General features: G+C 36.6%; 1 protein-coding gene across 8 annotated transcripts in view; it reads left to right on the forward strand.

Annotated features, from left to right (window-relative positions):
- Positions 1–26,143, forward strand: part of PAPOLA (poly(A) polymerase alpha) — a 62,122-nt gene that overhangs the window by 23,438 nt on the left and 12,541 nt on the right. For all 8 annotated transcript variants that reach the window (XM_040478185.1, XM_040478184.1, XM_040478187.1 and 5 more), the window contains exons 5-17: positions 389–498; positions 950–1,003; positions 3,856–3,967; positions 4,682–4,771; positions 4,862–5,000; positions 6,551–6,623; positions 7,954–8,074; positions 9,035–9,119; positions 14,088–14,141; positions 14,659–14,778; positions 16,120–16,229; positions 20,054–20,175; positions 24,399–24,541. In XM_040478185.1, coding sequence (XP_040334119.1) covers positions 389–498; positions 950–1,003; positions 3,856–3,967; positions 4,682–4,771; positions 4,862–5,000; positions 6,551–6,623; positions 7,954–8,074; positions 9,035–9,119; positions 14,088–14,141; positions 14,659–14,778; positions 16,120–16,229; positions 20,054–20,175; positions 24,399–24,541 — 1,333 coding nt within the window. The remainder of the gene's footprint in view (positions 1–388; positions 499–949; positions 1,004–3,855; positions 3,968–4,681; positions 4,772–4,861; positions 5,001–6,550; positions 6,624–7,953; positions 8,075–9,034; positions 9,120–14,087; positions 14,142–14,658; positions 14,779–16,119; positions 16,230–20,053; positions 20,176–24,398; positions 24,542–26,143) is intronic.

The raw sequence follows: 26,143 nt of genomic DNA on the forward strand, positions 1-26,143 counted from the left end.
GTGTGTGTGTGTGTGTGTGTGTGTGTGTGTGTGTGTGTGTGTGTGGTTTGCTAATGAACATGGCTATGACCAGCAACATCAGGATGTTGGGTGTATTCTTGAATAGTTCCCCCTCTTCACCATTAAAGTCCTATCTGAGTCCCCTTTGTTTGACTCCCAGGTCACCTGGGCCGCTATAAATAGGATGCTGTAGGAAAAAAGATATCCCATCAATTAAGATGACGTTTTCCCTATATTGACCAGTACTTTCTTTAAGGGGAAGGGCACGTTTTTAGAGGCTCACCGGTATAATGTTAACAGAATCTCAACATCAAGTACTGCCATGATAAGATGTAAAATAATTTTCTTGTAATAGTAATTAGTGGTTGATGGGCTTAATTTTTTTTAGGTGCCGATATTGATGCGTTGTGTGTTGCACCAAGACATGTTGATCGAAGTGACTTTTTCACCTCATTCTATGATAAGTTGAAATTACAGGAAGAAGTAAAAGATTTAAGAGTGCGTAAATGTTTGGGGTGAAAGGGGAGGAGTTATAAACATCAGTGAACTGAGTGAATTTTATGGTGTAGCCATCATTTATTGAGCTCTTGCAGTTTGCCAGACCCTTTCAAGTGCTTAACATGTATGCTTGCATTTTACTCTTTACAACAAGTCTGAAATCATAAATTTAATCCCATGAACAGAGTAGGAAATAAGGCAAACAAAATATTAAGCGATGTAGCCACAATGACATATCTGAGTGGCAGAAATCAAGGATTTGAACCTAGGTTTGTCTGATTCAAGAGCCTAGTGTCTTAAAGCTAGTTGCTGAGAACCTAGTCTTTGTCACGCATTTTGCTAAATTATGTATAAGCAGTTTCATATAATCCCATTCACTTACAATTGCTAAAACTAGTATAGGTCTAATCTGTACTTGCATCGACACTGAGTTTATTTAATTTTCTTACAGGCTGTTGAAGAGGCATTTGTACCAGTTATCAAACTGTGTTTTGATGGGATAGAGGTAAGGCAGTTCTTGCTGTGTGTAATTTTGATTGGGGTAGGCTGAAAGTTTATTTTAATTGCTGAGTTGGTATGATACTAAAATTTTTTTGGGGGGGTGCCTAGGTGGCTCAGTCGGTTAAGCGTCCGACTTCAGCTCGGGTCACGATCTCACAGTTCGTGAGTTTGGGCCCCGCATCGGGCTCTGTGCTGACAGCTTAGAGCCTGGAGCCCGCCTCGAATTCTGTGACTCCCTGTCTCTCTGTTCCTCCCCCGCCCATGCTCTGTCACTCTCTCTCCTTCAAAAATAAATAAAAACATAAAAATTAAAATTTTTTAACGGAATTGACTCCCGGTTCTTTGTACAATATCAGTTTTAGTCTTTTAAAAAGAGCCTCATGAAATTGAGAGCTAAAATATAGGCAGCAATAATGCAACACTGACTTTGAAATGCTTCTGTGGAACCATTTACTTGGTAGGTTCTCCACATGCAAATTTTATAGACTTTTAGTCTCATTAAGGCAATAACACAATCTAGTTTTGCAGCTAGAACTTTGCCTTGACCTCATTTAAATGAAATATTTAAGAAGTTTAGAGAAAACTGTGACCTGATATTGTGTATGCAGAGAGATTTTCTGGGAGGGGAGGATTTAGGAGTTCAAATTCTTGAGATGACACTCATTTCTGTCTGCTACTTTCCACATTTGTAGAGAAGGCAGTTGGAACAAAGCTGATAAGACAGTGAAGCGCCTTCAGTTACCTGTGTCACTTCTGCCGTATGTAATGGTGCTGGGAAGCCACTGGTAGTCATAGTGCAGATTGTAAAATTCTGAAAACTGGAAGGGTAATGCTTTATTGTTTACAAAAAAAGCGACTTCTGTAATTGCTACATAAGATGCCCAGCTCCATCGTCCTTGAAAAATAGATATAAAATAAGTACACGTTAAATGTTAAATTTAGTAAAGGTCCTTAATAAGTTGACATAAAATGTTAAATTGAGTAAAGGTTTGTCAGGTTTAGATAGATTTGTTGTCAATGTTTAAATAAATATAAAACCGTCTGTAACGTATAGCAGTGCCCTGTTTTCCCCAAAGGAACGTTATCAAAAGATAGGAGGTTGTGTTTTGGTGGAAGACCCAACTCAATTGTGTAAACTTTTCAAGATGGAGATGAAAATCAAATAGTTACTCAAAATATTTAATGTATTCATTTTCTGTCCATATGTTATATAAAAAAAACAGTTTTAGGGAATGTGTTTACATTGCAACATTTTAAAAATCATTTTACCCTAACTTTTTTTTTTTAAGTTTATTTTTATTAGAGAGAGAGTGAGAGCGCATGTGCGCCATGCACCAGTCGGGGAGGGGCAGAGAGGTGAGAGAAACAGTCAGTCCCAAGTAGGGTCCACGCTCCGCGCAGAGCCCAACACGGGGCTTAATCCCATGATCGGGAGATCATCTTAATGGACTGAGCCAGCTGGCCACCCCCATTTTATCCTAACTTTATTGGCAGTCTCCTTGAGTTGCTTTTTGAGGTATCTGTTTTTGTAAGCACATGATCATTATTTCTGTCTATATTGGAGGAGCTATTTGGATGTTGGAATTTGTTTCAATGGAACTTTTTTTTTAATTGTTTTTAATGTTTGTTTATTCTTGAGAGAGAGACAGAGCATGAGCAGGGGAGGGGCAGAGAAAGAGAGAGAGAGGGAGACACAGAATCTGAAGCACGTTCCAGGCTCTGAGCTGTCAGCCTAGAGCCCGAAGCGGGGCTTGAACTCACAAGCCGTGAGATCATAACTTGAGCTGAAGGTTGTACGCCTAACCGACTCAGCCACCCAGGCGCCCCTCATTGGAACTTTTATCCTGTGCCACGAGGAATTATTTATAAAAGTGTACAGCTGTTTTTCTGGTCTATAGGTGCATGTTTGAGTGATTTTTCACAATAAGCTCTTAAAATACTGCTTTTTAAATTGATACTCTAAGAGGCTTATTTTAGACATAGACAGCATCCGAAGTTTTAGAACCATGAAATCATGCCCTCAGGAATAACAACCAAATCCATGCCGTTTCTTCGTGCTCTCACCTTTTCTTGAGGAAAAGGGAAAAAGTGTTGTCCGTTTCATTCTCTAAGCCTTCAGAATTAGCTAGGTTTTTTTTTTTTTTTTTTTTTTTTTTGGGTTGTTTCTATTTAGTCAAAACTAAGTTGGGGAAACATAGTGTAATGTTACAGATATGTAAGTTCTTAAACATAAGGAGCCCCCTTTTTACTGGCAGCTGTATTTGGGCTAAATGTAGGGATACTGGCCTTGTATTTGGGCACTGTATTGTTTCATATATGATCAATTCACAGTTCATATAGAGGGAGAACTAAACTTTAGTAAATAAAACTTAGTAAGCATGACTAAAATGACAAGTAGGTATTTATTCAAGTTCTCTTTCATAGTGCTATGTTTTAACATCTGATTAAAATACCTGTGGTACAGGGGCGCCTGGGTGGCTCAGTCGGTTAAGCGTCTGACTTCGGCTCAGGTCATGATCTCGCAGTTCGTGAGTTCAAGCCCCGCGTCAGGCTCTGTGCTGATGGCTCAGAGCCTGGAGCCTGTTTCAGATTCTGTGTCTCCCTCTCTCTCTTACCCTCTCCCCATTCATGCTCTGTCTCTCTCTGTCTCAAAAATAAGTAAACATTAAAAAAAATAAAAAAAAAAAAATACCTGTGGTACAGATGCGTGGTGTTTGGCCTTTTGGAGGCATTGTCATGTTTATAGTTGATGAGAAGATCCTGGCTTTAAAGAGTATTAAGTGTTTTGTTTTTTTAAAGAAATGCCTTAAAAATAGTTTGATGTATATGGAACATTGAGTTTTGTTTTTGTTCTAGATTGATATTTTGTTTGCAAGATTAGCACTGCAGACTATTCCGGAAGACTTGGACTTACGAGACGACAGTCTGCTTAAGAATTTAGACATAAGATGCATAAGAAGTCTTAACGGTATGTTAAAACCCACTTCCATTTGTGTAGTAGCTGTTCTTGTCAAATATGAAATCGTTTTTAACTCAGATTTTATAATGGAGCTTTTTATAGCCATGCTATTTACCCATAGCAATAAAATACACGCTAAAATACAGATACACAGATAAAATACACGTTACTTAATAGCTAGACTGCCAGAGGGAATTTATTTTATTCACTGGTATCTTGAACTGTTAACGTGTTTTCTTTCTGGGACATTTAAAGACTGACATCTGTACTCTGTTGCTAGTGGTGTCGGTTTCACTGTATAACCGAATTAGTTGTGATGATGATGATCCTTTGTAACCTTTTCAGATGTTGTGTTTAAAGGGATTAATTTTGAACACTGTTGTATTTACGTTGCTTGTTGCCTTTTGCTGTGAAAGAATAATTCTTGGAAACTTAGGGGGAGGAAACCCTTCTCAGCATATCTGGACTGGAAGACGTTTTAATTTATCTGATGAAAGTTTGAGATGAGGTAGATTATAGTTCAGACTCTTTGGTTTATGGTAATACTTGTGATAGGAAATACAAGTTTTAGGTTTTTTATTTGCTTTTTAAATCAGTTAATGTTACTGATGCTGTGAAATGTTTTTATTTAAGTTTGACATCAGTCTTAGAAAATTGAAAAGAAATATGGTCATTAAACTTTTGATGATTTAATGTTCTGTTTTTTCACTCCCTGTTAATCAGGTTGCAGGGTAACCGATGAAATTTTACATCTAGTACCAAACATTGACAACTTCAGGTTAACTCTGAGAGCTATCAAACTGTGGGCCAAACGTGAGTTCAGAATTTGTTGGCTAGCTTATTAAAAATGTTTAAACTTTTGTTCAACACTAACTTTTCTTTTTGCTTTTCCCTTATCAACAGGCCACAACATCTATTCCAATATATTAGGTTTCCTCGGTGGTGTTTCCTGGGCTATGCTAGTAGCAAGAACTTGCCAGCTTTATCCAAATGCAATAGCGTCAACTCTTGTACATAAATTTTTCTTGGTATTTTCTAAATGGTATGTGTTTAGATTATATTAAAATAAAATTGATTGTAGACACTGAAGTTTAGTCTTATTTCTATGACATTTCTGCAGCTGGTTTCAGATTGAAATTTTAGTTCATGATGTAGCCATTTAGGTAGACTTGGGGAGATCATATTGTGTGGAAAATGGCAAGCCTAAATTCCGTTCCTTTTCCCTGGCTTTCCCAGGATAGTAAGGCAGGTGCTTTTTGTGCTTCCTTATCCTGCAAATAAACCCTGAATTTTAGCTGTCATGTCTGCTAAAATCCAATGAATGGTATCCGTTTCAGGAACTTTGGATAAAATTTATATATACCACTTCTTTTACTCTTTGGATTCTTCTAAACCTATAGGTCATTAGTTTTGGGAATTGTTTTTTGTTTCAGTTGCCCATTTATCTTTGGCGCAAAGCATTAAAAATGTAATTGTATGTAAAAAGCTTTTAAGAATATAAATGTGTAAAAAATGGCAATTTGTCATCCCTCGGAGATTAGTCATTGACCCAGGAGAGTTTTTTTTTTTTTCCCTTAAAGCTTCCTCATTTCATTATGTTCACATTTGTCAAACATTATTTCTTTTAGAACAGTAAGATAAAAAATTATTGCCAATTCATATTAGTTGCTTTGGCCTAAAAGATTCAGTTTCTTGATTTTTAATCAAATTGGTATCAGAGATTTGTCTTCCCACTCTATACCTACGAACCCCTGTACCTACTCCCTCTGCAAAAACAGTTCTTTTTAATTACTTTTATAAAAATTTGAGTTATTGGAAATATAATTGAGAACTATGCCACACTTTTCAGTACACATTCTGTTATTTACAGATAGCACTTAATCACATATAATCAATTTTGAGGAGATTGACTACAGGATGTCAGGATTTCTGTAATGTTACACATACATAGCAAACAATATTTCTAAAAAGCTAAGCTTGATACTAAGGGTGGCAAATGTTTTCCAATTTTTAAACACTTCCATAAAGGACTGAGGTAGCTAACTCATAGAATGCGTCTTGAAAACAACGTATTTGCGTCACAAGGTTTCATTACACATATTCATGTTAACAACTTTTAAGTTGTGAGATAGGGAAAAATTTTCCAAATCAATTTCTGTAATTATTCATATTCCTTTGCCTAAATGAGTGAACTTTTTCATCCTCACTTGTCTTTGAACATAGCTAGTATAAAGAGAGGATTTTTATCTTTCAAGAGGGATTTATCCTGTTGAAGGTTGAGGTGAACACATCAAATGTCCTGGGATAGTACTGAAAAAAAAAAAAAGAATAACGCTTTATCAGTTCTTTGAGAGTCAGAGAAGATGTTTTGACTTCAGCCTAAGAAAGCTACCAAATGGTTTAAGTTAATTTCATAGAGGAAAAGTATTTTGAGTGGTGTTAACATCAACAGAAAGGAGTAAGAGATTTTATATATCAAGAGGGCAAAATGAATGAAGAAGGATCACATTCACAAATGCTGTATGTTTAACAAAATACGTTTAGATGGTAATATCCAATAGTCTTATCAAGTGCTACAATCTTTTTAAACAGGGAATGGCCAAATCCAGTGCTATTGAAACAGCCTGAAGAATGCAATCTTAATTTGCCTGTATGGGACCCAAGGGTTAGTGTATTATTTTTTCCCCTACAAATTCGCACTGTGCAATAACAAGTAAAAATCATCTGCATAATCTTCAGGGAGACTTCCCATCCTTTTACGTATGAGTGGACATGTCCGTATTACACTTTTTTTTTTTTTTTTTTTTTAGATAACATCAACTATAATTGTCCTCTGATGTGAGAAGCATAATTATGTACCCTGTAAACTCCATTTAATTGTACATAGTTTATAATATCAAGTTCACTAACATTTTAATTTATTCTATATAGAACTACCTTGTAAGTCAAAGTTGTGTGGGCATTTGTGCTTAAAAAAAAAATAAAAGATACTCAAAATCCCTGTATTTTTTTATTTGATCTAAATGTTAAAATTGGGTTGTGGTAGGAGAACTGTCTAATGTTTACGTGTGGCAGATAACTTCTAAGCAGTATCGCTCTGATTATTATGATGTAATTTTAAAAATTGGTTGGGATATTTCAGATTACAAAAACCTGGTTGGGCTAAAAGAAGAGCTTCTTTTCTGCTTTATGGGAAATTACGACCTTTATCGCTTACTCAGTTTAAATGTTAACAAGCAATTTTTTAATTGATAAAAGAAACATAGGTTTCAATAAGACTTTAAGGTCTATAGATTCGATTTTCTACATTAATTTGCTGTCTTATTGCAGTATTGAAAATAATGTCAGTTTTAAATTCTGTTAATTACATCAAGCTATGTATTTTCAAGTTTTCCAAACCCCAAGCATTTAATTTTAGAAGGATGTGAGTTTACCATTTCCTTTGTGGAAATATGTCACGTATCATTAGTATACAGATTAAGTTATTAAGTCATTTCATTTTTATCTTAAAATGGTACCACCATGGGTAACCTAGTCTCCGCATGTGTTAATAAGTTTATACGTCCTTTAAGTTAACGGTACATTAAAAACTACGTTTCCATCTTGTTTAAAATTTGTTTTGCACAGAACACTGTTAGGACGTTTCCGAAAAGTATAATTATGTGTGCATCCCCATTTCTGTTGTTGAAAAAAGAAAAACTAAACATCAGTAGATGCCCAACTAGAACTTTTTTTGCTCGACAGGTACACTATTTAAGGTTGCCAGAATAGTCCTGCCCAAATGATTGAAGCAAACCTTTAGTTTAGACCAAATCTCTAAAGATTCTATAAAGAAATTCTGTAAAAACAATGTCTCCTTACATGGTTTTTCTTTCTCAACTCCAGCTATGAGTGAACTAAAATTTAATCATTGGTTCAGTTTAACAAGGGGTAAAAAGTCCAAGTATCTGTTGCATATGTACTTGAAGAAACTGATTGGCTGTTGTTGTATGTAGGTAAACCCCAGTGATAGGTACCATCTTATGCCTATAATTACACCAGCATACCCACAACAGAACTCCACGTACAATGTGTCCGTTTCAACACGGATGGTCATGGTTGAGGAGTTTAAACAAGGTAAGTGTTTATCCTTATGCTCTCCTTTATACACGAAGGATTTACATACCATTGTAGACCCAGTTATACAGTTGAAATTGAAGAAAGCATTCACTGAAGTGGGTTTTGGTGTTTATTGATTGATTACAGTATGTATTTGAGAAGTGACTTGAAAAGCTCCATTCAATTCCTTTGAGGCAAATTATGTTTGATTATATACTGGAGAGTCAACCAGTTTAAAGCTGTCTCCTTGGCTGTGCCTTTACGGGCTGCTTTAGTGCCATACCATTGCCATGTACAGTTTTAAATGCTACCTACCAGTTTGTCTCCACTGGGTGACGTGAGAGATGCTTTTTACCAGGCACTGTATATACTTGGAAAGAGCTTTGAGCAGGATTGGGGCCAAAGTGCCTATGATTTTGGAAAAACCTCTAAACTTCCATTTGCAGCAGTACTGTTAATTTCATTGCCTAAAAAGGTCTTTGAGGGAAGTAGCTGAAACAGGATTGTTTGATTTGCTTGATAATAGTCAAGGACACAGAATTAGCTGTACCACTACCGGCTTCAAACTCAGAAGTGTAAGATTCTTTTCTGTAGTCTGAAGAGGCTCTTCATGGGAGGATGTCGCTTAGGAACATCAGGAAGCTTGTTTTTAGAAAGGCAAGAATCAGAGCTTTGGGGAAATTTTTCTTTCTTGGTTAACGACAGTGCTTCAGTTTTTGGAGAGAGTCCTCCTATGAGCATGGCATTTAGAGTAATGGTAATTTACCAGAAACCTGGCTCTCAAAAAATCCTCCAGCTTTTTGAAAAGTGTGTACGTATGTAAGAGTCTCTGTGCTGTAAAGTCGATAGACCAAAATTGCTATTTGTTAAAGTTCTGATTTTAGGATCATAGTGAATGCATGTGGTATGTTTAAGATCTTTAAAATTTTAGATTGTTAGACCGAAGCATGCCAACATTTTAATATGTTTTTAATTTAGGTCTTGCTATCACAGATGAAATTTTGCTGAGTAAGGCAGAGTGGTCCAAACTTTTTGAAGCTCCAAACTTCTTTCAAAAGTACAAGTATGTATTTTAAGGCATGTCAGACATGTTACTCTCTTAAGTAATGGTTTAATGGTAGCATATGTGACCTCTCTTCTTGCTAGGCTAATGTAGTTTAAATTTTCCTTCCTGTCACAAAGGTTGTATTGATTTTAGTAAACCCCTTATTTTTTCTTTGTTGAGGTGAAGTGTAGCCCCTACCGTTTGCTACCTGGTGTAACCCAACTCCCACGTATGTAGCAACATCCATTCTGTAGGCGTCTCAGTCGTCACCTGAACTCTCAATCTGTATGCTTTGGCAAAGGAGTGAGCAGTTGAAATCTGTAGTTACTGTTCTCTCTTAGGAAACTATTTCCAGCCAGCTCTGGAAACTTACCATTGAGATCCTATATGAACATAGGCAGAGCTAATAAAATGTCAACATAGAGTCAGGAAAGGGTTTCTAGTAAGTAAAGCACATGATTGGCCTACCATTTCCCCCTAATGTTAATAAAGCCCCTTCCGACATTGCTACCAATAATTTTCTTGGGATCTAAGTGGGTGTAATATTTTTTACTAATGGTTTTAATATAATGATAATACCATAGTACAGGTTAAAAGCCTGATTGTGTTGGTTTTGATGAAAATTGTAAGTTATAATAAATCTTACTTTTTAAAACGAAAAAAACGGACTTGCACTTTTATTTGCCCTGAGCTGAAAACTTGCCAAAGTCCCACTTAAAAAATTTTTTTTCTTTAATGCTTGAAACTTTCCTGACCATTTGATCTTGTGTTGGATTGTGTTTTGTAATAATCTAAGCAAGGTTGCTTTATGCTATTTCCCCAATTAAAAACAAGAATGATGACCTTCATGATGTCTCTGTGTTTTGTTTCTGTATCTTTTGCATGAAAAAGCAATATGGAGCCAGCTTAATTGTTGTGTTCTGGGAGCACTGCGTTGTCAGTAAAAAACTTAAATAGCATAACATTGAATGCTCATGTTTATTATTCCCCGTAAGTTTGTGCTTTTCCATTTGGCAGATTTTTTTTTTTTTTTTTTTGTTTTTGTTTTTATTTTAACCAATGTTGAGGAAGTACCCTTTGAACATTTAAACTAATAAACATATATTATTCTGATACTTTAAAAACTACAACATCAAAGTACTTAATTACTTGTATGGAGAATAAGGAAGAAACTGGTTTTGTAGAAAAGTATCAGCATCTCTTAATCCCTGAGAATCAAAGACGAAATTAGATTCATTCTTCCTATCACTTCCTGGTAGAACTCGAGGTGGGTAGAATGAGGTTTCTGAAATGGCTTCCTTCACTTGAAGAAAGATTAATTGTTGAAATTGAAACCTTGATAGTGTCATCTATTTGAATAAATTTGCATTACTAGAGCTTTGAAGGTTTTTTTTTTTTTTCTAAACCTTGCTTAATCTTTTTTCTTTTACAAGTTTTGAGCTGTCCTTTAACTGACACCAAATGGTCCCTATAAGGTCTTCAATGGACTGATTAAAAGGTTACAGATTATTTACTGAATTCTCTTGAAACAAATCATTTTAGGTGATCAAAAATGACTTCAAGCATGATGAGATATGAGGAAGTAGCAACAAATAGAGGGCATTCTATCAGAAAAATTTAAGTTTTAGCTGTGAGTCCTGGGAAAACAGATTTGAAAGCATGACAATAATGGGCTAGTTTCATCTTCCAAATCCTATTTGTATTTTTAACTTCTCCCAAAATGTTCTTCTTTAGAATAGTCTAGTGCTTACTATCATTAGAACGTGTGCAGGTAGTCACAGGTTTGAAGTTTTCCTTTTAACGTATCATGTGTAATACCCCCCAAGTGGGCTGTACAACTGAATCGAAATCCTTAGTTGTCTCTGGAGTCAGAGTTGGCTTAGTGTGTCCTGAAACCAGGGCCGTTGGTTATGTATTGGATCTTAGGTTGTAATATCCCTGCCTGTTGTTCTTGGAAGGGTGGGAACCATGGGGGAAATTTCATTTGTCTTACAAAGCAGACAAGTCCATCTTCCAGATGATCTCAGTGTTCTCTGAGAAAAAGGGATAGCCTCGCTCTGTTCAATTTTAAATAGCTACAAGAAGATAATTCTCATGTTTTTCCTTTAAGATTATTCAGGTTGACACATAGCAATAAAGGTAATCATCGTTGACATAGGAAATGTGAATACTTCATTCAGGTGTTCCATTTCAACTGGAAAAAGGAGGAGAGGTAACAGGGAGGGGCCAACATGTTCTCTAGGGCGTAGGATTATAATTTCAAGGTGTATGTGTGAATAGAATAATTAGCCTTAAAATGTTTTAAAAACTTAAAATACTAAACTGTAAACTTTTGTTTCTGAATTAAAGATGGAATTGTGAGGAGTTTTCTCTAAGAAGATTATATTTTTCAGTGCACATATCTGAGTTGTAGTTTACCCAAGTACAATATTCTGATGAAATGGCCAGGAAACCTACTTACATACTATATTTTGGTTGGAAATAGTTATTAGGTAATAAAAGCAACTAAATTGTTCTTAGGAATTTTTAAATAGGTTTTAATTCATTTGGGATACATTTTTATAGTGAAAAAACATTTTTTGGGGGGAAACATACTTTAAGTTTGGGTCAAGTTAATGACCATTGCATTAAGGCTTCAAAAGTGTCTCCTGAAAGCATTTGAACATCTTAAGCAAATTCTAGTAGCAGTTGGAAATAGGGGATCACATTCTTTAGGACAGCAATAAGAAGATATATGTAGTCTAAATTTTGAAGTACTTCTTGGTTTTTCTATTCTCTGGTACAGATCTTAGGAGTTGAATACCAGTTTTGGTTTTTAAAACTTTGTTAACAAACTCGGTTGGGATTTGGTTTCTGTTTCTTAGTTGGATGAGTCTTTGTTTTATAAATGGATTCCTAATGGCAGGTTATTTCTGTTGAAAGTAATTACTGTATTTAATATCTTCTACTTTAAATTTGCTTAAATGTGGCTGAGTGAAGGATATAACAAGAGTAGATTACCACGCCCCCCCCCCCCCGCATTGCGATATAAGACCGAGTTTGAACTCTTTAAACTTGGAAATTTTAAACTTTAAATTGCCAACAAAATTATGTTCCAATGGATTGTATGTTTTGCCTCTGTAAATAGAGAACATTTGTTGTACTGAAGACTAAGGCGGTGATTAAGAACATCCATTTTAATAGTGTTGTAAGAGTAGTTTAGAGACTGAGAGTTTTGTCCCCTGTACTAGGTGAATGCAGACATCTTTGCTTTTTTTGTTTTTGTGTACATGCCTGCTTTTGTAGTTTGTTGTCTCCTGTTGTAAGTTGTTAGACTTCTGTGAGCTCTTTCTCCATCTTCTCTCCCCCCCCCCCCCCCCAAAACTGTTGCCCATTTCCAGTCTCCCAGGGACTGGAAATAAGGTGACTGAGCTTGTTAGGATTTTAGTGGACTTAAGAGCATTTAAGGGCTCTGAGTGGGTTTCTGTGTTCGTAAGATGCATGAGCTTTTAGTGCTTTTATGTGACTTTTATTAACTTTTATTTACTTAGGCCATCTGTGTTTGTCCTATTTGGTTTGATCCAAATAATGCAGAACAAAGTAAACTGGTGGTGAAGGAAGTACTGGTCTGTATGGTTTGAACTGCATATTCACGTACCTGTCTCCGTGTTTCCACATTTACATATGCTGCCTGTGTTCCCTTAAGTTTATAAGTATTTGAAGCCAACTCATTTGAACCTCACAGTTCTCCTGCCAGTAAGAGATGTTATTTTTCAGAGGACGCACACAAGTCTCGCACCTGGGTCACATAGCGATGAAGAATCGTGACTAGTTTTTAAATACTTAATGAGCGTAAATAATAAGCAAACAAATGGAATATTTTAAGGAAGAATGGTTAAAAAATGTTTTTTAACTTCCCAAATTTTCTCTATCCCCTGCCTAAATGTTTTTTCTCTCTCGCTCTCTTTTTTTTTTTTTTTTTTTCCAGATGACTAATTTGAACTGGGGTTAGTAGGTTTTTTTTCCTGGCCTAGGTCAGGCGTTGCGCTTTTGGCCCGAAAACCTCATTCGTCAGATGTGAACGATAAGGGGTTCAGCCTTTTAAAAGAGTAAACTAATTTAAAAATTTTCATCATACCCCAGCTTTCCTAACTAGTAACTGTCCTTGGTAATGGTGTGAGTTTGCTTTTTGTGAGGTAGTTTCTGGTGACAAGTTTGGCTTCTAGCACCTCTGAGATGGGTTCTGTAGAAGAGTATATTGGATGAAAGTTTTTTGGTATTATAAAATTATATGGATTATACTCTAGTTGTAAATAGTTTGATTTAAAAAGATTAAAAATAGGTGTTTAGTTCTGATGGTATTTTGTGAAATGAAAACTTGCCTTTTCTCTGATGGAATTGGATTCCACATAAAAATCAGGTTTCTGTGTTGATCTCACGTTAGTGAAGTCTGCTTTTTTTTAATAGAAGTTTACACTCTTCCTTGAATAAAATCCTGAGGCCTACCTTCAGTATTCAGTTTAATTTTTGCTACCTTTTAATTTGAGTTAAAAAGCATGATGTGTTTGAACTGTTTTGAACTTACTGATAGAATATGTGTATTTAGTGATCCTGTTTTTGTGTCCAAAGCCATGGTGCGTTACTTCAATTAAAACAATTTTGTTTTAATATATTTTAGTGAGCAGCTTATAGATAGAAAGCACTCCATCAGAGTCTTTGGACCAAACCCATCAGTTCATGTTTATTCAATGTCCTTGAATTAAGCTGCTTTGGGGTAATTATTTATAAAATCACTTTTTTTTTTTTTTTTAGAAGAATTAAACTCACCAGTAGTTAGAAACTTGTGAAAATTAGCTTTTATGATTTTATGGACATACTGAGATTGCGATCCCCCCTTGCTAAATTGATGCTGATCTGTAACTGTCGCAAAGCTATTACATTATGGTATTAATATCCAGCACAAAGCAGTTAAATAAAATAAATAGCATGTTGTCTTTATCTCCAAAGGCATTATATTGTACTTCTAGCAAGTGCGCCAACAGAAAAACAGCGCCTAGAATGGTGAGTATAAGATTAGACTTTACAGAAAAAATAAGCAAAAATCAGATAGCTACAGAGCACAGTAGGAGATGGGAGGAGGTTATGCTCCCATCCAGTTTGGTTTGATTCATAAGCCGAGCTTTACTACTTGAAATGGAAGTAGAGGAATTTGGGGATCCATACACCATTTCCATTTTTATTTCCCTTATGGAGATCCACGTATCGTTAACTGTATATTTAAGGTGCTTTGTTTTAGTGTCCTGATTTTTATCCTTAAATATTTGCGGGGATGTCTTTTGTAACCTTCTTAGTTTGAAATGTGGCTTGGTTCTCCTTCCTCAGTTTTTGCATCAGCATTTTTGGTTAGAGCATGAGACTGGTTTTATCTGTGGACGTTCAGATGGTTGAACTGCTCTCACGTGTGTTTAAGTGTGAACTTGCTGTTACTGCTTTGCATAAACATACTTGACTTTGTGCATTTTATTTTATTTTTTAAATTAACCAGAATTTTCATTAATACTAAGTGACATTTGTTCAGGGTGGGCTTGGTGGAATCAAAAATCCGAATCCTGGTTGGAAGTTTGGAGAAGAATGAATTTATTACACTGGCTCATGTGAATCCCCAGTCATTTCCAGCACCCAAAGAAAATCCTGACAAGTAAGCAGTCTTCTAACTTAATCTAGTTTCCTCCTCTCCCTTTCAGCTTTTACTCATAGAAGCTTTTTATAGTCGATTTTTAATAACTAGAGCCCCTATTCCGTTGATCAGATAAGGCACAAAACCAATATGAGATTTATAGTTTAGGTTTTCCGCATCAGAAACCTTGAAGAGAAAAACTATTTCTTGAGAAAAATCAATGCTAAAATAAATTGTTTTTTTCTGATAATAGTCTAATGATGAGGTACCTATTAACTAATTAGAGTTCAAATTATGCAGATCTGCCTTTTAGCATTTCTTTACATCCCCCCCCCCCCCCCACCTTACTGTGCGGTGCTTGTTAGAATAGCTGCTATACCAAATATGTCTTGCTGTTTATCTTAATTTTTTAAAAAAGAACATGCTTTCATTTGACCTCGTAAAAATCCGATTTGTGATGGATTCTGTGATGGATTTGAGAAGATCTGTTAATAAAAGGCTCATGTTTTTCTTTTAAGAATCTTTTATAGGTCAGTTTCTGGTTCAGTGGTTGCTGTATTATTACTCATACAAAATCTACTTTGCTTTATACTTTGTTGCATTTGGAACGTGAAGGGAGTTTGAGTAGCAAGCTTTAAAAAAATAAAGTAGCATTAAAGAAAGATTGAAAAATAGAAGTAATTGATCATTTGAGATTATGCTGCAGTGGTTTAGCTGTTATTCTGATTTGTTTATACAGGTTATTTCCTGTTGCAGTCCTGTAAATGAGTTGTATATTTGAGCTTTTTATAATTTTTTGTTGCTGTAATCTAAATTACTAAAAGACTGATATTTTCAGTAGATTATTAAGTCTACTGATAGAGATTCAAAAGTAGCTGAATCACCCATTGTTCCTGTTGTTATGCTGTAGTCACATTTTTGTCCGTGCCACGTTTTTGATTGAGTTGTAACATTTTAAGGAATGTATGTTAAGTTCTAGTTAAATTTTTATATCTAGAATCACCTTTTTTGTTTCAGATTTTTCTAAAATGCATTATTCCTTTTCCCTCTTCAGTTTGAACATAGTTTTTGTACTTTGGTACTTTCGGGTCATTTTTTTGTACTTTGGTACTTTCGGGTCATTTTTTTGTACTTTGGTACTTTCGGGTCGTTAACGATGGTCGTCAGCACCCCGTTTATATAGGGTCAGGGTTAGGGGCGGGAATGACAGGCATGGGGGAGGGCTTGGAGTAGTGATCGGGTTCGGGTTTAGAACTTAGTTTGCTTATACATTTGTATCCTGTTTTCCCACGTACCTCAGATTGTAACCACATTGATAACATTTTCATGAAATAAACTAGTAACGCTTTTCTTACTTTGCAGGGAAGAATTTCGCACGATGTGGGTGATTGGGTTAGTGTTTAAAAAAACAGAAAACTCTGAAAATCTCAGTGTTGATCTCACCTATGATATTCAGTCTTTCACAGATACAGGTATATCTCTACTTGGATGATCAAAACCCATAACTTGCATATTTGAATTTGTCTTCATGTATACCATAGCGATATTTACAGTAACTGTTAATTTACTTGGGAATATTGAACAGTGGTTATCAAAATAATCTTAATGTTTTTGGATTAGGTATTAGTTTTGGTCATGTCTAAGATAAAAATGATTTTTTCGTATTGTAGATTTAAAGTTAAGGAGGACCATTTAAAATTTGTTCACAATTACTTATAAAATTGGATGCCACTTGAGTATTGATTGTGTGAAGGACTGAGTCTGTGTCTGACTGCCTCAGTGATCTTGAACTTTAGACATTTTGAAAGCTAGACATCTGGTAACTTGAGGAAATTTTATTCTCTGTGTCAAATAATAGACTCCAGTGTTGATTCATGGGTAGAGAATAGGGCGACTAGAGCTACATTTCACATTAACCTATACCCTGAGATAGAAGGTAGTCCAGTTTAACTAAAGTGCACATGGTGGGTGTAGTTCACAGAACCTAAGGCTGTTCTGTGTATGTGTGTGTGTGTGTGTGTGTGTGTGTGTGTGTGTGTGTGTAGGTGCACAACTTTCCAAGAGGATGGTGGATACACATGGAGGGAGTGATGAGTAGGGACTAACTCTTTTTTTCCTCTTACACATCTCCTTTTCTCCCCATTAAAAAAAAAGTTTAGTGTATGTCATTTTCACCTGTCCCCAATAAGGAGTTTTCCCCTAAGAACCTTTAGCTGTAACATTAAACATTTTGTTACCTCCTTAGAGGAGAGACAGAAATCGGTCCAGTTTGTTAAAAAGTCAGTATCGTACACTAAGTATGAAGAAATGAAAGGAAAAGAGTGTGTCTTTCGGTGTGTAAATGCTCAGGTGCGGTGACTAGGAGGCAGACTCAAGTAGTCAGGTGATTACACGTATGTGTAGAATCGCCAGCAGCGTGACATCTGTGAGTTCCTGCAGGTGCTCTCTGTTGTGACCCAAGAGACCGCCGGCGGCAGGATTGCCATTGGTGACACAGCGGCTAAAGTTTCCAGTAAATTGAAAGGTGAACTCTAAATGAGACACCTGCTAGTTGTCTTCTTGAAAAATTCAGATTAAAAACACTCTGTTTCTTATGTAAAATTGAGCTGATTTCTTGGTTCAAATAATTGGTAAGCAAGTTTTTCATTTCTAGGGATGTAAGTGGGATGTGGCACATTTCTTTATTGTGGGGAACATTGAAGGGTATTTAGTGTCCCTGGCAGTGGTAACCCTTAATTGCTGTGACAACGAAAACATTCCTCCACATTTCTTAGCATGTGCTTTGGAGGGTGATAACTTCACTTGCTGAACACCGCAGAATGTTTTTTTCCAAAGTAAAAATTCTGATGTCGACTTAAACTATTTATAAACTAACAAATCATGTAGAGATACTTGAATTAGAAAATTGGTTTTGTGCATTTCTTCTAAGTTTAGCTGTTTATCAAAGATTGTGCTAATGAACCATCAAGATTTTAAAGGACTTGTAGTTATTTTGGGAAGGAAGTGTTTAGTTTTCCTGTATCTTGAAACATTTTAATGGAATACTTGGTGAGATTTTCTCAGAAAACAAGTTTAATATGTTCAGTACTCCAATTCTTAACTTCCAGTCTCTTCCACCTTCTCTTCAGATCTTTTTAATCTCAGGTATTGGCAACTATATCCCTGTATTTGTGCAAGCTAGAAATCTTGGAGTCCTCCAGGGCTCCTGTTTTTCTCATACTTGATACTGATGCATTAAAAAATCCTTTTGCCTCTACTTGTAGTATTCATTGAGATTCCTGCTACTAATTGCTATCTCTGTTGCCGTCACATCAGTCCAGGCCCTTTGTCATTGCTCTGTTGTATTACTGCCGTTACTACAGTTTCCCCGGCCTGACCTCGCCCAGCTATTAATAGAATAATAGCTATTTTCAGTAAGCGTCCAAAATGATACTAAGCCAGATCATGTCTCACCAGCTTAAAACCTATAATGGCTACCCGTCTCATTTGGAATAAAAGTCTCAGGCCTTCCTTTCTGTGGTTTGCAAGCTTTTACCTGATCTGGCCTTCTCACTATGCCTCTGGCCTCGTTTCCTGTTGTAAGTTCAGAATCCTTTATCCACATATCTCAGGGCCAGGAAGGTAATAAAGTTAGTAAGTAAGATTCCTAGTGGGGACTGGACGATGCCTGGTATTTGGTGGTCCGAGACAGGAACATTTCTGCAGGGAACTGTTTGGTATTTGCATTAAGTAAGCGAAGGTAGAGACCAAACAGCCACACGTTGGTAGTTTAGATCAGGGTGTGTTGTTGCCACGTGACTTCTGATGCCCATTTTAGGAAAAACTTCTGTGTTGGGCGCTTTGGGGATTTTAGAACTGCTGTTAAAGGACTTTAACTTTTCCTTTACTTTTCCTTCCCTCCAGTGGCCTTTTTGTGGTTCCTCAGACATTCCCAAAGTGAGTCCTTGACATTGGCTCTTCCTGGAATGAATGCTGGTCCGCCAGTTACTTCTTACTTTCACTTCGGTTTCCAGGCTCGTGTCCTCTCGCTTTCCAGGCCCAGCTTCTCTCCTTGTCTTCCCTACTCCGTTTCCCTTGTAGCACTATCATCATCTGATACGAAATATTTGTTACTTGCTTTTTTTCCTATTTATTGTATTGTCACTATGAGAATGTCGACTCCATAAAGTTCTTTTGGTCTCTTAACTCTTTTCTATGTCCCCCATGTCCAGAACAGTGTGATACAGTGTAGGTGCTCAGTAAATTCTCGTTGTATGACTGAGTGAATTGATTTTTCCATTTTGGGATTCTCTGGAACTTAGGTGGATTAATTTATTTGTAGCATTTTGTTTTTGTTCCTGTGACCTCTATTCAGTTATTTCTATAACAGAACATGTTGCTACTTAACGTCTTTTTTCTGCAGATTCTTGAAACGCTGTGTTTAGGTGTAGTTAATAAGCTTGACTTTTGCTACATTTGTTACATAATTGGGCTAGAGTTGTAAATTATACTGGTAGCACAAAAGGGTATGGGTTTTAGAAACTCCTTTTGTCCAGTTCTGCTGTTTCTTAGAGTTGCTATTTTAAAGTTCTTTAAAGTTACTATTTTAAGGGCCGTCTGGGTGGCTCAGTCGGTTAAGCATCTGATTTCGGCTCAGGTCATGATCTCGTGGCTCGTGGGTTCCAGCCCTGCATCAGGCTCTGTGCTGACAGCTCAGAGCTTGGAGCCTGCTTCCGATTCTGTCTCCCTCTCTCTGCCCCTCCCCCGACTCATACTCTGTCTCTCTCTCTCTCTCTCTCAAAAATAAACAAACATAGGGGCGCCTGGGTGGCTCAGTCGGTTAAGCATCTGACTTTGGCTCAGGTCATGATCTTGTGGTTCGTGGGTTCGAGCCCTGTGTCGGGCGCTGTGCTGACAGCTCAGAACCTGGAGCCTGTTTTGGATTCTGTGTCTCCCTCTCTCTCTGCCCCTCCCCTGCTCCCACTCTGTTGTGCGCTTGCTCGCTCTCTCGCTCTCTCAAAAATAAATAAACATTAAAAAAATTTTAAAAGTAAACATAAAAATAAAATTATTTTAAGAGTTATTGCACTGGAAGAATTAGTATACTTTGTGCTTTTATTCTTTATATACACCTTGTGGTGATAGAGTTTGCTCAGGCAATGGAATTTGTCAGATCATTTTTTTGCCTGATGGTTTTGAAGTTTTATGTACAGTATTGGTAGAAGAAGATCCCTACTTAGAATAGCTTCTGCTGGGTGAGTTTAACTGCCTTTATTAAAATGTTGCTATTTCTTGTAACAATTTCCTAATTGTGTAGTTTATAGGCAAGCAATAAACAGCAAGATGTTTGAGGTGGACATGAAAATTGCTGCAATGCATGTAAAAAGAAAGCAACTCCATCAACTACTACCTAATCATGTTCTTCAGAAAAAGAAAAAGGTAAATTTAGCAAGTACTTAACAAAAGCCTTACTGACATAATGTTTTTACTGTATTCAGCCTATCAGTTACTCAGCGTTTAGACTCAGTAAGTCACACACATGAAGTAGATCACAGCAGGTGAAAAATCTGTTCTAGGGAGCAGCTCCGTTATGTGAAACCTTGTTTCCGGTCAAGTTTCTTGCATGTACTTGATTCAGACCTTGATACAGACATGGAGATGCTTCTTCACCCTTATTTGATACAAACGTATATTCTCTTTTCAAAATGTTCTACTGTCCATTTACTATCCCACCTGTAGCAGTACCTGATTTCTTTTCCTTTAAAAAGTAGACAAATTAGGTAAATTGTGGATCAGGTAAATTCTGTGGCTTGTTATAAAAATGGCTTTATTTTGTTAAGAATTATATACGTATATTGCTTAAAAATTAAGTTGTGGAGTATGAAAAATCACAAGCAGAGCTGACCAGAATTAATGTTTTGTAGTTTATTGTTCTCGGAATGCTGCTTCCTGTTGAATAACTTATAGCTGTGTTTTTCTCGTTTGGACTTCTAGAGAATATATTAGAATTTTAGTGCAGAGATGACAATTAGATTTTTAACGTTATATGATTTCAAAAATAGACGGCTTATTTCTGTAACCGAATACTTAACACACTGCCGTGAAAATAATTGGACTAGAGCTATATGATATTAATATGTTTAGTTAGATGCAGATGAATATGTACTATTTAATAATTTTATCTAAAGTTTGCAAGTTTAAAAATGTAAAATGACATAATTTTTAAGAGAGAATAGGAAAGAAAAGTCTGTTAGAGAACGATGGCCACCACTTTTCAGGGTGATGGTTGGTCATCTGGGGCTGGGGCTGGGACACAGGATGAAGCTAACACACAAAGGGCTTCAGCATCATAAGGTTTTGTGTCTTAGAGCATAGCGTTTATTATGGTACAAGCATCTGAGCCAAGGACGAGACTTTGTGGGTCAGCTGGGTCAATTTCAGGTTTCACGGCCTCCCAGCTGTGAGACTCGGGCCAATTCTGGACCAAACGTCATGTTCTTGATTCGCTTTTTCTCTAAAATGGAGATAATATTTTTATCTACCGCATTAGGTATTTTGTAAGGATATTATAGGTACTCTGTGCTTGGCACATAGTGAGTGCTCATACTTGTTTCTGTTGTTCTCATCATAACTTTGGGGGCAGAGGTACTTACTTGCCTTTTTATTTTGGTCTAAAATGCAGGTGTAAAAGGCATTTTCATTTTTAAAATGGCTTACCACAGTAAAGCCTTTATACGGCTTGTCATTCTCTTCTCAACCTGATGCTTTTTTATGAGTTAACTAAGTAATATGTAGAAAGTGATAAAATGTACTGCTGTTATTTCAAGCCATTTTATTTAATTGTTATAAAGCATACATAAAGTTTACCAGTGAACAATTTTATTTTTAAACTAAAGTGTCAAGTCAGACATTTGTCTTCTAATTGTCCCTTGGTGTTATTAATGAGTTAAAACAACTGCACTTAAATATGTATTTACTGCATGTAAAAATATGTAAACATTTTACGCATTTTCAGAAGTGAATGTAAATATAAATAGATTGTTGTTCTTTAACACTTACTTCCATTAAAACAGCTATTTATAACTGAGGTAATTAGATTTTCCAGGACCCTTGGTTCAGATTACCTTTTAAATTAAAATTCCTATCTAGGGGTGCCTGGGTGGCTCAGTTCGTTGAGTGTCGGACTCTTGATCTCAGCTTAGGTCTTGCTGTTAGTATCGTAATAAGTTCATGCCCATGTTGGGCTCCGGGTTGGGCATGAAGCCTACTTTAAAAAAAAAAAACCAAAAACCAAAAACCCTCCTACACTGATACTTGGAGCAAGTAAAGTATAGTTTAAGTAAATTTTTTTCTACTGCTTAAAGTTTTATCGACTTACACATAATCATCTGGAATTTGAAAAGAATTATGAATGATCAGAAATTTATTATTTAGTCCAGACATTGTATTTATCAAATAAAGCTTAACTATAATCTTATCACCCAGTAACAGCTACTCTTCAGCATTTCAGTTTTATTTCTATATAGACCTTTCAGTGCACATATGTGACCTATACATATGTATTTTTAAAAGGTTTTTGGTGATACTTGCCTTTTGTGACCTCCTCTTTGGGTGCTTATTATGTATCCAGATTACATTACATTACAAATACTATGTGGCTGCTTAGTATTTCTTTGTATAGCTATGGTATGCTTATATCTGTCCTTGATTTGACATCATTTGGATTATTTCTAGCCACTAGTAAAATAGTATTTTCTTGTTTTTAGAAGTATCTAGAAATCTAGATCCATGAAGCTTTTCTTTTAGACTCTTATTAATACCATCCTTTTATAAACTGCTATTTGCAAAGCACTGTACACGTGTTTTTCTGTATTGAATACTACAACAGTCTACAAGTACGTCTTTTATAGGAGAAACAGAGTGGCTAAAAAACTTGCCCAAGGTTGTAGAGTAAGCAACATGACTTGAACCTAGGTTTCTCTCTTTAGGATGTTCTGTCTTTATCTTTTATTGGAAAGTTTCGATAGAACCTTTATGATTTCTTGGCATTGAAGTCTCTTGCCAAATTTGGTATAGATACAGAGGCAAAGCAGAGCAGCCGTTTTGTGTTCAGACCAACCAGTTAAAACCTCCACGTTCACAGATCATCCTCAGCAGTGGCCTGTTGTCTCATAGGTATTTTGATCACCTGGTCAGGCAGGTAACTGTAGAATTGAGTGTAATTTACTTCCTGTACAAATCTTTGGTGGAGAGTGAAATTGGTAGCATTTTTGTGTAGGAAAGATGCTCATTAGAAGATTTGTTTCACAACGCAACTGACTACGTGAACAAGTGGCATTACTTTCTTTTCCTCTCCCTTCTGCCAAATCTCATCTTCCTCGTTTGATCAGTAACTAGAGAGCACACGCACATATGCACATACACGTAAATGGTGTATGGGTTTTTGTCAACAGTGCAATCCTTTCCATTAAAATGTTTCTGTAGAGGGTGCCTTGGGTGCCACAGTCTGTTAAGCATCCGACTGTTGAGTTTGGCTCAGGTCATGGTCTCATGGTTTGTGAGTTCACGCCCTGCATCAGGCTCTGTGCTAATAGCTAATAGATTTTTCTGTCTGTCTCGCTCTGTCCCTGTCCTGCTCGAGCGTGTTCTCTCAAAATAAGTAAATAATACCTTTTTAAAAAAGATGGAAAGGAAAAACAATTTAATAAAATGTTCCTGTAGGTAAATGAGCACCAAGGTTAAAAAGTATTCTGGAAAAAAAAAGAAGCTGAAGAAACTCCATTTGATATTGCAATACTATTGATTGTAGAAAGAGAAACCTAAGTTGTTTAGAAATCAATTTTCATCCCATATAACCATTCATAGTTTAAGTTTTATTTTGGCTTTCCTATATTAAATAACCTTTTTGAGTGCTTTGATTTTTGAGAAGCAAGACTAGCATTAGGATTTACATGTGGATATTAGCTTTCACTTTCACAAAATTTATTTTCACAGGAAAATTTATACTAGTGGATGTATCATGTTAAAATTCTAAGTTGGCGGTCAGAGCACCAGAAGTTCTTGCTTTGAGAGAAGCTCATTTATTTACAAATGTTTAGAAGTGGCGCTACACTGTACTTAGTTGATAATTTTTTTGAAATTACACTATTGTATATTCATTTCAGAATAATTAAAAATTGCTCATAAACCCAATAACCAGAGATCCTCGTTGCTAGTATTGTTTATCATCTAGACTGTTTTCCTAATACAGATGTCTATGTGTCCGTGTATATTCATAGTCCTCTGATTTAAGGTCCATCTGTTGCCACACGAGAGTGCTTTTTAGTGCGCAGCGTGTCTTAAGGACAGTGTGTACGTTTAGTTTTGCACCGTTTCTCCTGTTTTCTCCCGTGGAGGAACTGTCTTGTGGTCCGACGCCTCTTGGAGGCCAGCAAGTGTACATCTCCCAGATGTTTGCCTTGTAAGTCAGCATGACACTTCTGTTTTTTCCGGACCTCATTCCTTTGTACTTTCTAATAGAAATCATTTATCAGAGTAAAAGATGTTGGTGTTTCAGAGATGTGGCTAAAATAAAGATACGTTTGAAATAGATTTCAAATATTTAATTTATCGGATATTTAATTCAAAATGAAACTAAAAGCATTTAATTTTACTAATTGCAGCATTCAACGGAAGGTGTCCGATTGACACCTCTCAATGACAGCAGCCTCGACTTGTCTATGGACAGTGACAACAGCATGTCTGTGCCTTCACCCACCAGTGCTACGAAGACCAGTCCATTGAACAGTTCTGGCAGCTCTCAGGGGTAAGGCAGACGAGGGGATGAAGCGGAGTGGCTGTCGACTAGACACATTTCATGGACTCTCTCGTTAAAGTCATCTGTTTATTTTTCCCCATCTTCTGCCTTTTTTAAAGCCAGCAATTAAACTTATTTTGGGGAGGAAATAATTATTTTTGTCCTGTTGTGTCGTACTTGTACTCCGTTTTTGGAACAGGTATGTCTTCATTCAGCTACGAGTGAATGTTAGCGCCGTAATCCCTCAAGTTTCCGACACAGATAGTTCCTGACTTTCGTGGTTCGACATTTTTTGACTTTATAATGATGCAGAAGCAGGACAAAGTCAGGAAAAACCATGCTTCGCATTTTGAATTTTGACCCTTTCTGGGACTAGCAACCTACTGTGTACGATAGTCCCCGATGCCTGGCACCAGCAGAGAGCCCCGAGTCACAGGGTCAACGGCCGGTACCCAGACAGCCATTCTGCACCCATGCAACCATTCTGTTTTCCCTTTGGTACAGTATTCAGTAAATTACAAGAGGTATTCAGCACTTTATTATAAAGTAGGCTTTGTGTTAGGTGCTTTTGTCCAATTACAGGCTAACGTAAGTGTCCCGAGCATGTTTAAGGTAGGCTGGGCTAAGCTATGACGTTTGGTAGTTGGTTATGTGTCTTAAATAGATTTTCGACTTAAGATATTTTCAACTTCTGATGGCTTTAGTGGGATGTAATCCCAACTTAATCCAGAAGGAGCTGTATTGAGATATCTGCTAACCTTCAGTGAACTGTGTGGTGTGCTAAGGAGAACGGACAAGAGAGAAAACCACCTTTCTGTCCTGGAGCTGCTTCTATATGTGCAGCAGGAGAACATATCTATGAAAATATTAGGGGTCTCCTGAAGGAGGTGAAGATCTCTGTGGGCTGGTTTTAGTTACAGGAAACTTTTTTTTTTATATATAAGTGGGAGAGGGGCAGAGAGAGAGAGAGAGAGAGAGAAAATCTCAAGCAGGCTGTGCTCTGTGAGCACAGAGCCCAGCACGGGACTTGATCCCACTAACTAACTGTGAGATCGTGACCTGAGCTGAAATCAAGAGTCTGGTGCTCAACCAGCTGAGCCACCCATGCACCCCTAAATATTTTTCTTACGAAAGAAAGACATGGCTATGGTGGCAAAAATTAGAACACAAAAAGCCATATTTATTTTTACTTCTGTAAATTCTTACGGTATATCCTTGCAGAGTCTTTTTTTGTTTGTTTTAATGGAAATAACTAGGGTATCTTCGAAGTGAGCTGTTTATGGTAGACTTCTCAGGTGCTGCTAATATTTTTAGTTGTGCCAATCATTTTGTTAATTAATGACTTGATACTTAAAACTTGAGCACTTTTGTGAATGCGTGTTATATTTCATATTTCGTATTTTAAGAAGCAGTTTTAAATATAGGATTGCTAGTTAAAATATAACCAATGGCAGAGGTGGAGGTTAGGATGATTCTTTGGACAAATACGCAGTAGGGGAGATGTAGATGTACAGTCAGATAGGGTCACTTTTCTTCTCTTGGCCTTTGAATGTGTGCTGTGTTTTTAGGCTAATTGTGCACAGTCTGAAGACTTCAGGCACGAACATGGAT

The sequence above is a fragment of the Herpailurus yagouaroundi genome, unplaced genomic scaffold, assembly GCF_014898765.1.
Source record: "Herpailurus yagouaroundi ecotype Mexico unplaced genomic scaffold, PumYag 141, whole genome shotgun sequence".
Taxonomy (NCBI): Eukaryota; Metazoa; Chordata; class Mammalia; order Carnivora; family Felidae; genus Herpailurus; species Herpailurus yagouaroundi.